The following is a 16,601-nucleotide window of genomic DNA, read 5'->3' as shown; positions in this document are numbered from 1 at the left end:
AACTGGAATTGGTATTAGCAACTGCTTTAAGTGTTTATAATCTTTGTAAAGTAAGTTTTGATCCTGCTACCTGGATTTTCCCTGAAATTAAATACTTAACGTGAACATTATACTGAATGTTGATCATGACACAACTGTTTAAACTCATAATTCAAAGATAAAAAATTACTAATACATACTGAGGGAGAAGGAAGGGAAAAATAAAAAATTTACCATGTAATAAAGATGAGCTGCTGTTCTGGGGTCTGCAGGAGGATAAGGTGGCGGATATGGAGGCTGGTAAACATCATAAGGATGTCTATAGTAGTAGTAAGGGTTCTGGGGAGGACCAAAGGCATCCTGAGGAGTCTGAGGCAGGGGTGGACGCTGCAGGTCTTGTTGCACATTTGGCATGACTGACTGACTGGTGGTGGCAGAAGGGGCTGTGGAAGTTGGAGCACCTGATGGCTGTCCAGATGCTGTTTGCTTCTCAGGACTCGTCTGATCGTACCTTGTCAGCTGCACTGAACTTGCCTCTTGGGGACCCACAGGTTGAGGATGGTTACTCAGCACCTGGTTCTCACGCTGCTGTGATGCCTGTGTGGTTTTAGTCCCTGCGGCAATCTGGTAGTTTGAAGGAACAGAGGACTGCCCAGATGTTGGTTGCTGCATTTGAGCTGCTGGCATTTGTGGTCGAGATGGCAATGCTCCCTGTACAGCTCTGTCTGATACAGCCTGGTGCTGTACATCTTTTGTCACCTGTTGATAGAAATGTTGTTTGTCATGCATCTCAGGACCCACCTGACCAGCACTACCAGCTGACTGTTGAGGATATACTGGACCACCAGAAAGTGACTGATTATGCACCTGTACGGAATTACTTGCACTGCTTTTCTCCAACGTCCGTGACACTGTGAAGTCGAGCACTCCAGCAGCTTCTTCTTTGCTATTTGAATGATTTGCAGAATTATTATCCTGTACTATAGAATTAACAGGGGGGACTAGTGCACTTGCACTTCCACTGGGGAGATTCGTCCCAGGAGAAACGGATGAGTTAGATCCTGGCTTGCTAACAAGTTCAGGAACAAAACCTTCCATATTAACATTCTTTTGCCCTTCTGGAGCCAAATTAAGCGGAGTTTTCATAAGCAAGTTTGCAGGCTGATTAGAAGCAGTATCAGAGGAATTAACAGGGCTTTGTAATAAATTATGCTTTAACAGATTAGTATTTGGAAGTGCATTAACTAACAGAGATCCAGCTTGCATCACAGGTAACGGCACGTTTTCCCCAGGAACAATCCCACCAGCGTGTGAAGTTTGGGGACCCATTGCAGGCTTGTCCCCAACCCCAGAGTCCTTCATTGGCTGATTGTTTTCATTGCTGCTTAGCTGATTAGATAGAGAAATAGAAAAATTAATTGGCTGAGCCAAGTTATAGCTTTGATTAGGCTGAGCAATCAGGATAGGTTGATTTTGCAAAGACTCTGTAGGTGGAGAAGACAACAAACTTGCATAACCAGAACTTGCCTGAGACTGAAGTGCCTCCTCTTCTCCCATTTTGGGAGGATTCTCAAGATTTTCAGAAGCTATATTTCCATCTTGGGAAAGCTGCACAGCAATAGTCCCTGGTTTACTTGGCTGCTGATTAGACAGGCCTTCTTCTGGTGGCTGAATGACTTCTACAGTTTGTTTGGCAGGTACGTACACTGCAGGAGCAGCAGGAGCTAGAAGAACATTTCCCCCAAAATTAGGTAACTCATTATGAGCCCATAAAGTTGTTGCTGGGCTATCACACTTCTTAACTGCTCCCTGAGCTCTTGTTGAGGACCTTCTCTCAGATACTGATTGTATGTTTTCCATAACAGGTCCAGAGTGCAACATATTTCCAGCTTCACCAGTGACTCCAAGAGGCAGTGCGTGTACCTGAGGCATGAAAATAGTTTCCAGATTATCTGGTGGCTGTTCAAGATTGCCTGGGGATGCAGCTGGCACAGCTGTCGTCTTCTTGATATTCTTTTGGTTTGAGTGGTTCTCTCTTAATTCAACCACCATCTTTGCTTGGTCAATCTCTGCAGGTTTTATACCAACTCCGTGGGACCTCACAGGTTCGAAAGAACTATTTGCACTTGTCTGAAATACTCCCGTAGGCTTAGGAGGACTTGGAGTTGGAGGCTGGGATAGATTACCATGGTAGTTCTTGCCCAGGTTTAGCTCACTTGAATCGCCTCCCAAAGGAGAGGAGTCAATCTGTTTGAAGAAGCTAGCAGATGATTCTTCATCAGGCTTCCCACTTTCTTGCTGAATAAACGTACCAACTTGCTCTTGAGGTCTTGCTGAGCTAGAAGCGCTCCTATGGCTAATGTTGCTATAGTTTGAAGAGACACTGTCTGGTCGGACAGGATGAGGTAATGAATCAGGTGCCTCCAAATTTGGTCCTCCTTCAGCATGGCTCACAACAGCATTCTTCGGAAGCATCTGACCTGGAAAGGATCCATATCTGTACAGATCAGGACCAGCAGCAGGGGATGAAGCATTGATGTTCTGTGGTTCACTTGGCAGCACTTCTTGATTCTGAATGCACTCCAGGTTCTCAACATTTTCATACTGTGACCCGCCATTCCCAGGGGCGTCACCTATACATGCCTTGTCGTCACTAACAAACATAGAGTGCTTAGCGGCCTGTGCCTCCTGCTGACTTATAATTTTAGGAAAGTTCTGGACATCCATTCCTTTTTGTACCATCTCATTGGCTGAACCTGTACCAATCTGCGCCTGACAGAGAACATTAGCTGCAACCCGCTGAGGATGCATTGGCTGGTGATACAAGGATGCCGAATTTGGCTGACAAGCATCAAACTCTGTTTTCTCAACCATGTAATTTTTTTCAGATGAAAGTATTTCTTCATTTTCTGCCTCATCCCCTTTGAAAAACATGGAGAGAGTTCCCGAATCTCGATCTGTGGGAATATGCCTATTTGATGTTTCAGACATCTCTGGAGACTGGTTTTGGGGGTTATTTTCCTGAGTTGTAGGAGCGACGAAACTCAAGTCTTGCAATGGTGGCTGTGGGTAAAACTGTTCCTGGTATGGTTGACTTAACCAAGTGTTAGTCATTTCTGCGTTCTGCCTAAACAAGTTTCCAGGCTGGATGCTGTTCATGTGATGACTGCTATTTGCAGAGCCATTTTTCCCATTCTTTTCAGAACCAACAGATAAAGGCGCTTGCATGATATTTTGTGGAACACCTTGGTGCACAGGACCCTGCTGTAAATTTGTCTGTGGAGGAGGATGAGAAGTGCTAACAGAAGACTGAGAAATGTTATGAACACCAAACTGAGAAGACGGCTCAGGATAGGGCACAAAATTTCGAACTGGAGACTGCAGGTTACCTTGAACAGGCCTCCACTGAGACGCAGGCTGCTGAGGAGGTGGAGGGAAGAGCGCTGTTGCATGGGGTCCTGAAGGAACATCATTTGGATCTCTACCTCCAGGTTTGTTTGATGCAGACACCATTCCAGGATGCACACTGAATGAATTTTCAACTGCTGCTCCTGTATTATAATGCAATGGTACTGCAGGCCCATGGAGTCCAAGATCTGCATTTGGGTGCACTTCTGTAGTACTATTTATACCATACCCTGGGGACGGCGAAGGAATCGGAACATTAGAAAACGTACTGGCATTTATTCCTGGTTGAGATACGGGAGCTGATAAAGATGCATGCGGTCCATGAGGATTGTCCCCTGCGCGTGATGGCGAAGTATGCATAACGGCTGGCTGCGGAAACACCGCTGGGGAAGAACTTTGCATAACCAATGCATTGCCCTTGGATGGATTATCTAAAGGGGAACCCTGTGGAGTTTGTCTGCCAAATGCAAAAGGGTCTGTCACAGGCTGCACTGGGGCAGCTGTTGCATTTGCTCGTTTACTGAGCGAGCTGTTTCTCCAGTACATGTTCCGAGCAATGCCGGCAGGAGGTGGAGCTGCCGCTCCTGCTGGAACAGTCTGTGGAGGCTGCTGCATGATGGCCTTCTAGCAGGGTCAGATGCTAGACGACAAACTAGTAGTGGATGCCGTAGACCGACTCCTTCTTCCACCCTGTTAAGGCAAAACAGACGACAAGTCAGTTTCCTTTCTCACAATACATGCAGCACTTAAGCAATTTTTATTTTAGAAACAAAATTACTCAAAGAACTTGAAGTGGAAAATATCTCTCTTTTCTCCAGAATGCATACGAAATTTACACATAGCATTTTATTTCTAAATCCAAATCCAGTATTAGTGAAGTTTAATGCTGTGTGGTAACAATGCATGTTATTTAACAACCATATTAACAAATAGTTCCAAGTAAGAGTAATTAAACACAGTTCGGTCCTGTACAAATGTTAAAATCTCAGACTGTTAAAGCACCAATGTATTACACTGTTACAGTTCCCCAAATGTGTTTTAAGCAGAAGTATGCATCATAGACAAGACACAGCAGCAGTCAGCCTACAATAGAACCTGCAAGTACTATGGCTCAATTTAATTATAAAGAGTGGAGAAATTATAATCTAACTCTAATTATGTTAGAGATGATCTTCAGCTCTGTTGCACTGTTGCTCAATGTGAATGGACCTTTTTACAGGTAAGATGAGAAGCAAGCATCTCCAGAAAGAATTCATCAGATGATATTCCCCTCAACAGAACACAGGCCATTTTTGTTTTAATAAAGAAAACATTGTGTAGGATAGCGGTGTTATTTATTTTGAGAAAGGCAACTGGGTTTTCATCACAAATATTCTTTCTTCTAGGTGAATGCCGCATAATAGTAAAACTGCATTTGAGAATATAAAAGACAATCAACGCCTCCCACCTATTAATTAATCAATGTTCTCTCTCTAACACTAGTGGGACTTTGGCACGGTATCAGAGTGATAGCTATATTTCAGGGTGGAAAGGACAGGCGCAGAAGTATTCCAAGTCTGCCAGCAAGAACTCCAAACAATACCAGTTAGGAATTTGGTACGCAGGAAGTTCAGTAAATTAACCAAGAACATGTATTTTTCAATTTTATCACCCCTTAACAATCTGGGCAGGAGGGACGCTGACAAAACGAGAGTTCTTCAGTACTTGTCCAGTTCAGCTCAGTGAAGCTTTAGCAACACGATAGTCTTGTTTTCTAACAGTACACAACAAATATAGTTTGTATCATGTAAAGTACCCAGGGCAATTGTTTCATACCAGATGCACTTCTGTTTATGGAAGACAGACAAAAGCTGTGCAATTTTTAGTTGGTTTTGGTTTTTGGGGTTTTTTGTTTGTTTGTTTTTAAGATTCAGCGTCTTAGTTAGAGTAATAAAATGGGAAGCCAAAAAAGTCAGACGTTTGTAATCAAGCCAAAATGTTAATGGCTATAAAGAAGTTCAAATGCAAAACACTTCTGGTTTCTGGTTAATAAAAATACCTATTGAGTGAACACTGCATAACTATAAAAGATTTATAACTAAAGATCATGAAGATTTATAACTAAAAAATTCCAATAAAAAGCAACTGACTGGAACCACGCCATGATCTATACAGACCTTTTTGGACATCAGTACAACTTAGCCTAGGGAAAAATCTCTTCTACTCATCACTGCAGAATCCAACAGTCCTATGTATAATCCAGGTCCCTCTTTCAGAGGGCCTGAAGTACCAGTCAACAGCCTCTCAATTTCTCCCCCCATATTCATACGTTTCATAGCAATATCTTAAGTTAAGACTTTGTAAATTTGTTAAAATTTGTGTTTTGTTAAAATGGGAAAGAGGACCTGAAACTGACTTCAACAGAAAAGCATGAAACAGAACACTCTCATTAGTTTCATGCATTACTTGCATTTGTCTTCAACATTCTTTTTAAAACACAGCTGCCTGCTGAATTCCTATCAAGGAATACTCACAAAAAGGTTTTAGTGCTTTGCAACCTTTTCTCCTATTATGATACCGAGGTGGAGGTTTTCCAGCTGGCCATGCTTACTGCCAACCACGTTACCAGGAAACCCTGCCTGAACACCCACCTCAGTTTCCACATGCTTAAGAAACCTCGGGGTGTTCGGGACATCCCCATTTATTTTTCATCATGTTCTTTACTGTGTTAACCTAATTGCAAGAACTCCTGCCTCCTCTCCAAATAAACTCCTGTTTTTATGCAACATACTGTGAAGCAGGGAGGAAAATAAGCTAATTAAAACATCTGCCAGACATTTACCTCCTGGAAAGCACTAACTTAACTGAAGAAAATGTTAGTATCCGCCTAACAGTTCTGTTCTTAATAGAAAAGTTGTTTCTGAAATACAGGTGAGCACAAAAGCCAATTGTTTTTACAACTTAAATACCCACTTCCAAATTTCTAATGTGGACTTCACTCCTTCCAGTGTCTTATCAGATGTACACAAAGAAAAAATCCTAATACTTTACCACGCTTTTGTAACAACCAGTACCAGTAAACAGCTAATTAAAATAAGTGTAGAGTTCTACTTTAAAGCACTGCCTTGCCATTCCTATAACAACATCGCCAATGCTGCGTTACAGAAGTTCAATATGAGGGTATCGGATTCCTTACAGAAGGAAAGTTAATATTAACAGACTGCACACAGTAGTAAAAGCATGCAAGATTTGAAGAATTAAGTCCAAATAAAACGAACGTGCCCGTGTCAGGTAATTTAAACAGAAGATATCAACTCGGTGATACTGACCCCCCCTGCCCCCAATCCAGTATTAACAGAAATGCTGATTTTAAGAAATTTATAAATGAGAAATAGCTATGTAAGTTAGGAGCAATCCATCTCTGCTTTATCTAGTTTGGAAGTTCTTAACTTTCAGCAGGTTTATTCATAGATAATGCAGAGCAGCCTGCTAAACATTAGTCACCAGAAATAACAATTGCAGGTGGTGTTTCCAAACACGCCAAGAAAATGTTACCAAAGAGAAAAAAAAAAAAAGTTAAAACTACCCTCTAGACAAGGCCATCGACAAATTTCACCTGACAAGCTCTATAGCCATGATTAGTTTTAAACTCCTCTGTGAAAATTTATCTGCATGAAAGAGTAATTTCTTTGGGGGAAATTAATTTAATCCTATCTCCAGGGGACATAAGCTAAATAAATTACTCTTAAACAAGAATAAGTATGCCCACAAAGCAGGTTACAGAGTACTAATACTAATTCTCATGTATGCCTGTATATATACACATGTTTGCACGCAAATGTGTACATACCAAACAATAAATAACATGTTCACATACACAGATTCCCAACAACGGGAACAAAATTAATAAAAAACCCTGCTGCAATCTCAAAGACAAGAATAGCTGGAAAATTAGATTTGCAGCTTTAAAAATCAGTATCTGGGACACTAGTTTTTCAGATTTTTTTTTCTACGTAGGCAGCTGCACATCTGCACACTTGTGGATGACGCTCAGGCTGAACGCATTCTACATCTTTAGCATGGCTGAGAGCTTCCTACCGGCTGTCTCATAAATGGCAACCACAGTTACAAATATTATCCAGTGAAAAGAGCTCTTTGGGAATCAAAAGCACAGAGCTTAATATGATTCATAGACACAGCAGCATGAAACATTCCCATTTATTTTGTAGAGGAGACTGACTACCAGTCCATCACACCAGCAGGTCCTGAGCACTTCGAGGCAAGTCAACTACTGAGTCAGCACCAGTTGCTACTCCAATAAAGCACAGACCTATGACACTTGACAAAAACAACCCCGAGTTGCAAGAAGTATCGTGTCTCCCCAAAGGAAATACATCATAACGAGCGTCGGGCGATAGTTCTGACCGCAGGATCTCTTTTTCTCCCCCCCGCCCCACAAAACATTATTCGGAGCGCCTTCGGCATGGGCGCCCGCCCCGCCGCGGCACCCGGGGCGCCCCAGAAGCACCCCGATCCTGCGGGAAAGCGGCCTCGGCAGCGCTTCGCCCCTCCTTGCGGCACCACAGCCTGCCCCGACCGGGACCGGGGGCCGAGCCCCGGGACCGCCGGCGACCCGCCGCCTCCCTGCGCTGCGACAGCCGGGTGCCGCCGCCCCGAGGCCCACCCGCGCCGAGGCACGGCGGCGCCGGGCAGCTCCAGCCGCGCAGAGCGGGGGGCACCGGCCGCCGCCAGCCCCGGGGCCCGCGCCTCAGGCCCTGCGCTCCTCACGCAGCCCGCCCGAGACCCCCCCAGCCCCCCGGCTGCCCCCGGCCCTTCCCTCCGCCGCCCCTCGCCCCGCGACAGCGCCCGGCCCCGCCGTACCTGGCAGCCCCCCGCCGACCGAGGCCCCTCAGCAGCGGGCGCCGCCCCCCCTCACGGCCGCAGCACCGGCCCCCTCCGCCGCCATCTTGGAACATCCGGCTGGGAGTTCCGCCGCCGGCCGCCGACGTGTCACGGCGCGTCACGCCGCGTCGCGCGATGACGCCACGGCGCGTGCGGAGCCCGGCGCTGCGCACGCTTGTTTGTGTTTCTTTCCCGCCGGCTTCCCCCGCCCCTTCCGCGTTCCTTTAAAGGGAAAAGGGGGAAGGCAAAAGTGTCGGAGGGTAAAAAAAAAACCCCACAACCTATCGAGGGCGGAAGCGGCCTCGGCAGCGTCCGCTTCGTAGCGCCCTGGCCTGGCGCAGGCGCAGTGCGGCTGCGGACCCGGGAGTCCCCGGTTCGAGTCCCGGCTGGGGCGGCTGCGGGCGCGGCCGGTGTCTGCGCCTCCCCGGGTCGGCGCGGCGGGGCCTGGGCTGCGGGGGGCCCTTCTCCCCGGAGGGGAGCCGCGCTGCCAAGCCCCTGTCCGCCACGGGCCTCGCTCCCCCCGACCGGGGTTTGGCGGAGCGGGGGTCCTGGTCTCCGCCGGGCACAGCGGGGTCCGGGCCGGCCGAGAGCCCGCCGGGGCTTCCGAGCCCTCGGGTTTCCCGGGGCGGGTGCAATGGCGAAGGCGGCCGCCAGGGCGGGACAGAGGACCGCCGGCCCCGGCCCAGGGCGGGCGCTGAAGGCCGAGGGGCCGGGGCGGGGGGACGAGCGGGAGCAGGAGCTCAGGAGCCGAGAGCGAGAAAAAACTGTTATTTTGGAGGAAACGTAAGAACCTGTTACTCGCTGCAAAGCGAGGTCCCTGCCCCGCAGGTCCACGGGGGCTTAATTTGCAGAGGGACGTGAAGGATGCCGAGGGACGTGAAGGATGCCGAGGGACATTAGTGATGCCGAGGGACGTGAAGGATGCCGAGGCCCGGAGGGCTGGCGTACGGGTGTCCGAAGGCTGCAGCGTAGCCGGGGTTCAGCCCCGCTGCACGCAGCCGTCCCTGGGGCGCGTTAACTTCGCGGCTTGTAAAAGCCCTTCTCCAGGGAAGCGCACGTTTGCGTGGTTTGGTTTTTTTTTTTTTTTTTAAGAGAAGATTGTAACATGATATTAAACAGTTACGTGCAAGCCTGAAGATTTTACTCGGCTCTGCTCTGTGTCCTAGCTCTGTGTTGAGGGCCTGTTTCATGCAAACACGAAGCTTTTAAGAGGGGAGACCCTGTCCAAGCGTAAGAAGGATGTGTCTCGCGGTGCCTCGGGTGCAGGCGGCGGCCACCGTGCAAGCCTTGGAGGGGAAAATACAAACAACCTAAACTGACCTCTTAACCAAGTGTCCTAAACAAACATCTTAATCAAGGGTCACTATCGGCGCAAACGCTGTTCCTGCAGGCTCGATCATTAAAGCAGGGTAATATCCTCAAAGCCCGGTCCAAGCAGGGGAAGCAGCATTTGATGCTGGTGTGGGAACCAGAGGCAGCCCTGTGATTTTTAAAGTGCCTTTCATCTCCCTCTTTTGTAGGAACGTTCTTATAAACCAGCTTGTCAAATACAATTTCCCTACACCAGCATGAATTGCAGATAAAGCTCTGGTCCTCCCTTGATATTTCCCCCAACAGGTGTAATCTGAGGAAACATGACTTTAATTAGCCTGATTAGCTTTTTAAAAACACTTATGTATTCTGTAAATACCATCAACAGCTTACAGCTGTATCCATAGCTATATATTTACATTACATATCTAATCCTGTTCTTATACACCTATACATATACATACGCAATGCAAACACTAATGACAGGCTCTCACCTTTGCTGTTCTCCTGGTAAGGATGTGATTGTAAAGAATTGTCACATTAAGACATTCAATCCCTTTTTGCCCTGAAGCTTTCTAACTGATCTGCTGTACTCAGCAAATGCAGTCAGTTCTGGACTTGAGAGTGACCCATTACAAACAAAAAGGCTTGCTGGCGGGAAGAGGACGGCGTGCGTCCTTCTCTCCCGCTTCATCAGGTCACTTGGGGTACAACACAAATGATACTGACCTTTTCCCATTAAATTCTGATAATTTATTCAGCCTTCAGGTTGCAGGCAACCATAAACACAGCCCTGCCCCAGGAGCTCGCTATTAAAAGGATCGTTCTCTGAGTTAGAAACAGGGAAAATGGCTAAAGGAGAGTTTCTCTTATGAGTATCGGTATTCTGTATCAGGTTAGCCAACTCGGACAAGCTGAGCTTTATTTATTTACTCATTCAGTTGCTGTGATTATCCAAACTACCCCAGCCACATTAAGCCGTGTGTAAATCGGGAGAGGCTACACCTTAGATGAATTTGGCTCCTTTTGTACATTCTTAAGGGGGTGATCTGAGCTGCAGTAACACTTCGGCAATCAGGGTTCAAGCAGCTGTTAGCAACTTTCTGAGCAAACACCAATCGCCTGGAGGTAAAAGCAATACAGAGTAGCAATTTCTAAATGTCCCATCTAATTGAGCAGGAATAATGAAAACAAAGAATAAAAAAACCAAGCCCTCCAGCATGTAAACAAATAGTTCAGATGCACCGATTCCTCATAGCATCAACATACCTGCCATCAGAACAGCTTGGTGCCAATCTGCTCTTGTGCAAACATTTCTGAACCCTTCCCTTGGCATGGGATATAATTTTAGTGCTTGTCAGCCTTTTTCACCTGGAATGCTAAAACAACTGTGCTTGCCATGACCCATTCATTCCTCGGCATCTTCTGTTGACAAGAGAGCTTGAAATTCAGCTCCCAGCATCTTTACCAACATGAGGTAAAGATGAGCTTGCGGTTGGACAGTGTGGGTTGGTTGGAGGGGATTGCGGAAAGGCAAATCCTTCCGGATAGAGGGTTGGTGGGAAAGCCCCAAGTGCGGAGGGAGGGTTTGAAACTGGGGCCACCTCTCTCATTTCTCATTTAACTTTGCCTCAGTCCCAGCTGGGGATCTGTGATCCCACGATCATCTCATCTACCCACTCAGGAAAGTAGGAACGAGGGACTGGCAGGAATTTTTGGGTCACCAGGTGCCTTCATAAATGTAAGAGTCCTTGAGGGCTAAAGACTTAAAACCTGTGTATCCTTACCCCTCTACTACTTAGAAAACCTTTTCTGACTTCTAGTTTGAATTACCTTGTGGCCAATTTATTAGTATCTAGTCATGTGCCGATGCAGACCTTTCTGTTTTGCCTCTTTCCCTGGTATTTATTATTATTATTCCCATTATTTTCCCTCTTGCCTCGTTCTGTCCCTGGCGTGAGCATCTCCCCGTCCCACTGGCAGCACGGAGGCATGCCGTGCTTGCAGCCAGCCATGGGCACGGGCGCTGGGACGCGTACGTGTGGGAGAAGCCTGGAAGGATGGGCTGAGTGGGAACACGGCTGGATGTTCCCAGACGCGATTCATGGACAGCACATGTGTGAATCGCAGTGAAGGCAGACACACTTCATCTAGCGTATCCCAGATGGGATGCAGCGAGACACAACTGGAGGGAAGAGCACGTCTCAGGAAGCCCATCTCCAGGGTGTCCCTTGGGGTAATGAGATCCTCATTGGCGAACCACGTTTTGCAGGGGGAAGAGGGATTTGTCCTCAGTTAAAATACCCCTTTCCATAGAGTCTGCAGGGAGCGCACACTGACATGTCGCCTCCCTGCCCTCTGAAGCTGCTGCGTTTCGCTGCTGCTGGGTGGCACATAAAATGTCACTGCTGCAGCACCAGCTTCCAACCGGTTGTACAGCAAATGTCTGGCAGCCCTGAATCCTTCTGGGGCTGGATACCGGTACATGTACACACATGCCCGCTCCCTCCCCAGCCACAGAGTGGAAAATACCAGCATTCCAGGAGTTACCAGGCTTATCTGATTTGGGAGGAGGTCCACTGCTCGGCTATTTATATCCAGTTATTTGGGGACTTTGCAGCTGCATTTGGACTACAGAGTCCCTATGGGGAAGAGAAAGAATTAAATTAAATTACCTTAAAAATCTTCAGTGCAGCAAGGACAGCAAACGTTTCTGCGCGGTGTTTGTGCCTGGAGTGGCCTTAGTGAAACTTTCCCTGGGGCGCTGCTGCCCCTTGGCGGTGTCGTCGGTGGCTTCCCAGTTCTGTCTGTGCAAGCCACCACATCCGAGAGCCCGGCCATCTGCTCAGCGCTGTGTGTGAAGTAGGAAGCACGATACGTAACTCTTAACACCACTCGGAGAGGGCTCTGTTTCCACAGGCACTATGTAATTAAAAGCACGTGGCCATTTTTTACCCCTGGCCGTCTCATCAGCCAGAGAATGCTCCTAAAAATCTGATCAGAAAGCAAAGTCTCAAAGTGACGGAATACAGTACTTTGAACATGCATGGGTGACGTTCTTTAAAACAACTTTTCAATGTTTCTCCTTGTAGATCCTGACCGAAGGGCAGAGGCCCGAGAGGACATCAGAGCATCCACAGCACAGGTAAAGGGCTCCCTGGGCAGAGCCCCTCCTGCCTTGCTCAAACCAGACGTCTCAAGTCGGTGAGAGTTTTGCACAAGTTAAGGAGAAAGTTTCATTGTCCAAAGCCCCGCTCTGAGCTTTAACACCGAGAACAAGGCGTTAGGAAAGTGCCGGTACCCTGTGCTGAGAGGCAGCTGTGCAGTATTGAAAGACAGCGGGTATCAAGCCCAGATTTCAACCAATCCGTAACAAAAACACTAAGTTCCAGTTTTAGTAAAATCTAGATGCCCAGAAGCATCATTTATTGCAAATCAGTTAACCAAAAAAAATACATCATTTTTGCAAACTACAACTTTGCATGTAGATAACTTTATTACAGAAGATATCTTTTCTTAAACTACACTCTAGTTTATAAAACATAGGAAGATTCAACACCACGTGATGTTTTTATCACTCATATTAGGCATGTCACAATAACAATGGTCTGAAATGTTAACTAAGATGAGTGCTCAGCAAGGTGCTGTGCCTTGAGAAATATCCATTTTATTTGGTGTTCTAATAGAAAGGAACGAGGAAAAGGAACCCTTTTCTTAGGTTTTCTTGATTAACTGCTCTCTATTTGCCTGTCCCATACACATGTCTAGCCTTAGGGTGTCTGCTTGCCTTTGCACCCGAGTGAGTGATATTCCAACACCTCTATAAGGTGATATATTTATGATATATTTAAGACTTGCTCATTTAGATTTTTGAAACAAAATCCACCTTTTCTTAAAAAAAAACATATTTACAAACATTAAATCTGCCACAGGCTTATACTATATTTTACATGATACACAGAAAGAGTGTACATCAATATAAAAAAAGATGCATCACTCCGGACTAACAAGAACAAAATGTTAACGTTTCACAGCACAGACTCAGCTGCGCTGTCCTTCGCCCTCCTGTTTAGCCAGTCCAGCATCCCACCAAAACCAGCAGCGCTTTCCACTGAGCACCCAGCGATCACGCGGCCAGAGGAGCCGGACACGGGCGAGCACTTGGCGGTGGCAGTGTTATAATGCTTTGTAATCTCACTCAGGTTGTCTGCATTAATAGACACACCTTCTTTAAAATAGGCAGGCCATCCTTAAAATAAGGATGTGGTTTACAAGTTTATATTGGCATTTATTTCTTAAACAGTTACTCAAATGCAAACACGAAAACAAAAACAGTAAAGATATTCAAAGTAAAATTAAGTCTCCTTTGTGTATAAATTCCACAGTTATGGGTTTGGTATATACTCCATAGTTATGGGCTTGCTCTCTTAGAAGTTTGGCAAATACACTTCCTTTTGGTGGGGGACAGTATTCATGTTTTGTAGGGGTTTTTTTAGCTTAGAACCTGTTCTTACAGGTCTATAATCCTGATTTTTTTTTGATCATAAAAATCATTTAAATATATTTTTTTATATATATAAAAACAAGAGAGAACAAAAATTTCTATCATCAAGGCAAATGTACAACTATATAATACTGAAATTTAAACAAAGATTCATGACTGGTACCATAAAATGTCCTCTCAGATATAATAGCAAAGGAAACATTTTAAAGTACATTTCAAAAATCTGTCCATACTTAATTTTTTTTTCCCCCTAAGGGGTGGTATTTTTAGTCAATTTTTCCTTCCCCTTTTCTTTCTCACCTCTCTTTCTGAGTTGAAAGAGAAAAAAATAAATTAATGGCATTTCAGAATCACAAATTGCTGCTTATAGCTTTACATAAACATTTCCTCTCAAATCAAACACAATGAACCCCCCCAAACAAAAGAGAATGTCCTATAAAAACCTAATTTTTTGATTTCTTGAAACACAACTGGTGTCCCACATTGAGTTCTTAATAGAACATATAAATAAAAAGGCAGTGTTTTCATGTAAAATAAAAAGTACATAAATAAATACTAAAAAAAAAGGAATTAATTTGTCTTTTTTTTAATAAAAACATATTTAAAAAGGATCCTTTAATAAAAGCATCCAATGTCCTTTTAAAAAAGATCTCCCTCGACCTTCTAACTCCCACTGAGCGCCTGTGTCTCTGAAACACCGTCTTTTACTTGAAGGCTTCGGGGATGTGTCCCATCTGTGACTGCATACTCGTGGGAGGGCTGGAAATGCCCTCGGACCAGTCGGACACATTGGAGTGAGGAGACGAGCTGGACCACTGGTCCGGTGACTCCGGAGATGGCGTTAGGAAAGGGTGGTCGGGCACCTGGAGTTGGTGGCTGGGGGTGTTGTCCAAGGGGGAGGAATAACTGTGCTGGGAAGGTGGAGTTAGAAACTGCGTGGTGGTCATGGGCTGGGTGAGGGAGGATGGCAGAGACGTGGGCAGCATCTGGGAATCTTGAGGCAGGATGGTGTGGACTGCCATGGTACTGCTGCTTGCTGGCTGCATGTCGGGCTGGCTCAGCTCGGTACCAAGGAAATTTTGGCCGATGTGGCCGCTTGCATTGGAGCTGGGGTTGTGATGCTGCTGCGGCTGCTGCTGCTGTGGCTGCTGCGGGGGTTGCTGCGGCTGCTGCTGCGGCTGCATATTCTGCTGCTGGAGCTGTTGCTGCTGCATCTGCTGTAGCTGCTGGCTCTGCATCAGGTGAGGCTGGGAAGCCAGCCGGGTGTTGGGCATGGCCTGGTAGCTCATCATCTGCGACAAGCTTGTGGTGGGCAAGCCGTTGTGCAGGGAGGTCATCATGCCGTGTTGAAGGTTTTGCGTCTGCTGATGCGCCCCTGGTTGCATATTGCCTCTCATCGGGTTGTACTGATTCTGGACCATGCCGTTCTGCAGCCTGGTGAGCCAGTCACACTGCCCGTTCAGGCCGGCCGCTCCGCCGACGGAGAAATTCATCGGGGCGTTGCTCATCACTGTGCTGGGGCTGGAGACGGGGAGGTGAGAGAGACGCGGCGGCACTGAATCGAAGGCCATCCTGCTGGAGTTTCCCATGGCCATATCCTGCTTCCCCGCCATGTTGAGGTGATTGATGCTCATGTGGGCATCAGGCATGCCTGGCAGATGATTCAGAGGCATGGAAGGGGACTGCTGAAATGGAGAGGTCATCAGTGGAGGAGAGGCAACATCCGACAGGTACCCATGGGGTGACTCCAGGGAGTCCACTGGAGACAACACACTGGAGTTGTCAAGCAGACATCCTTTTCCATCTTGTGATTTTTTCCTCCGGGCTTTGAGGTCTTTTGCATCCTTGCCGTTGCAGCTCAGGCCCTTGGTACTTGGCTTCCTGGCCTTCTTGCCCTGGACGGCAGGTTTCAGGTTGCCGATGTAGCTGTTGGGAGAGCAGAGGGGTGGGGACAGCGTGGGTGCCCCCAGCGGGCCGTTGTGCAGTGGCGGGCTCCGCACCAGGTTGTACTCGTCCAGCAGCCTCACGATGTCGTGGTGCATCCGCTCCTGGGCGATGTCCCGTGGGAGCCGGTCCATGTGGTCCGTGATGTCGCGGTTGGCAAAATGGTCCAGCAGGACCTTGGCGGTTTCATAGCTCCCTTCTCTGGCTGCGAGGAAGAGTGGGGTCTCCTCCTAGAAACCCAGCAAAGATGGTTAGGCTTAAGTTCACAGATTCTCCTGGCTAACACTATCCTGAGCTCCATACCCAACACCATACAGTTGGGTGGCAGAGACAGTAATCGTCTCTCCTCTGGTGAGGTTTTGCTGCTGCTTGTTTCTACCCTGCTGAGCCACGTCCTTATACTGATATTAAACCAGGAACCCTATGAGTGACCCAGCACATGCAAGGAGATGGCCACGCTGACACTGTACCACACTGCTCACCAAGCACAGCCACTCAACATCACCCGTAGGACCAAATCCCACAGTGCTTCTTTGAGCTAAATCCAACAGCTTCATTCACCGAACAATCAAAT

At 47.0% G+C, this 16,601-nt stretch overlaps 2 protein-coding genes across 7 annotated transcripts in view; both read right to left on the bottom strand.

Annotated features, from left to right (window-relative positions):
• SEC16A (SEC16 homolog A, endoplasmic reticulum export factor) overlaps positions 1-8,407 on the bottom strand; it is a 32,000-nt gene extending 23,593 nt beyond the window's left edge. Inside the window, exons 1-3 of one of the 5 annotated variants that reach the window (XM_087753423.1) lie at positions 8,248-8,393; positions 1,507-4,077; positions 214-738 (exon numbers count right to left, since the gene is read on the bottom strand). In XM_087753423.1, the coding sequence (XP_087609549.1) occupies positions 214-738; positions 1,507-4,002 (3,021 nt within the window). In that variant the 5' untranslated portion in view covers positions 4,003-4,077; positions 8,248-8,393. Of the gene's footprint in view, positions 1-213; positions 4,078-8,247 lie in introns of all 5 variants that reach the window. The other 4 variants (XM_087753419.1, XM_087753422.1, XM_087753420.1 and 1 more) reach the window with 4 other exon arrangements.
• Positions 8,408-13,474: 5,067 nt separating this feature from the next.
• Positions 13,475-16,601, bottom strand: part of NOTCH1 (notch receptor 1) — a 44,272-nt gene continuing 41,145 nt past the window's right edge. For both annotated transcript variants that reach the window (XM_087753090.1, XM_087753091.1), the window contains exon 34: positions 13,475-16,257. In XM_087753090.1, coding sequence (XP_087609216.1) covers positions 14,788-16,257 — 1,470 coding nt within the window. In that variant the 3' untranslated portion in view covers positions 13,475-14,787. The remainder of the gene's footprint in view (positions 16,258-16,601) is intronic.

Source organism: Nipponia nippon, unplaced genomic scaffold (assembly GCF_047370975.1).
Source record: "Nipponia nippon isolate SJK-2023a ecotype South Korea unplaced genomic scaffold, ASM4737097v1 scaffold_16, whole genome shotgun sequence".
Classification (NCBI taxonomy): domain Eukaryota; kingdom Metazoa; phylum Chordata; class Aves; order Pelecaniformes; family Threskiornithidae; genus Nipponia; species Nipponia nippon.
Note: the sequence above shows the minus strand (reverse complement) of the source record. Positions and strands in the feature narration are given on the sequence as shown.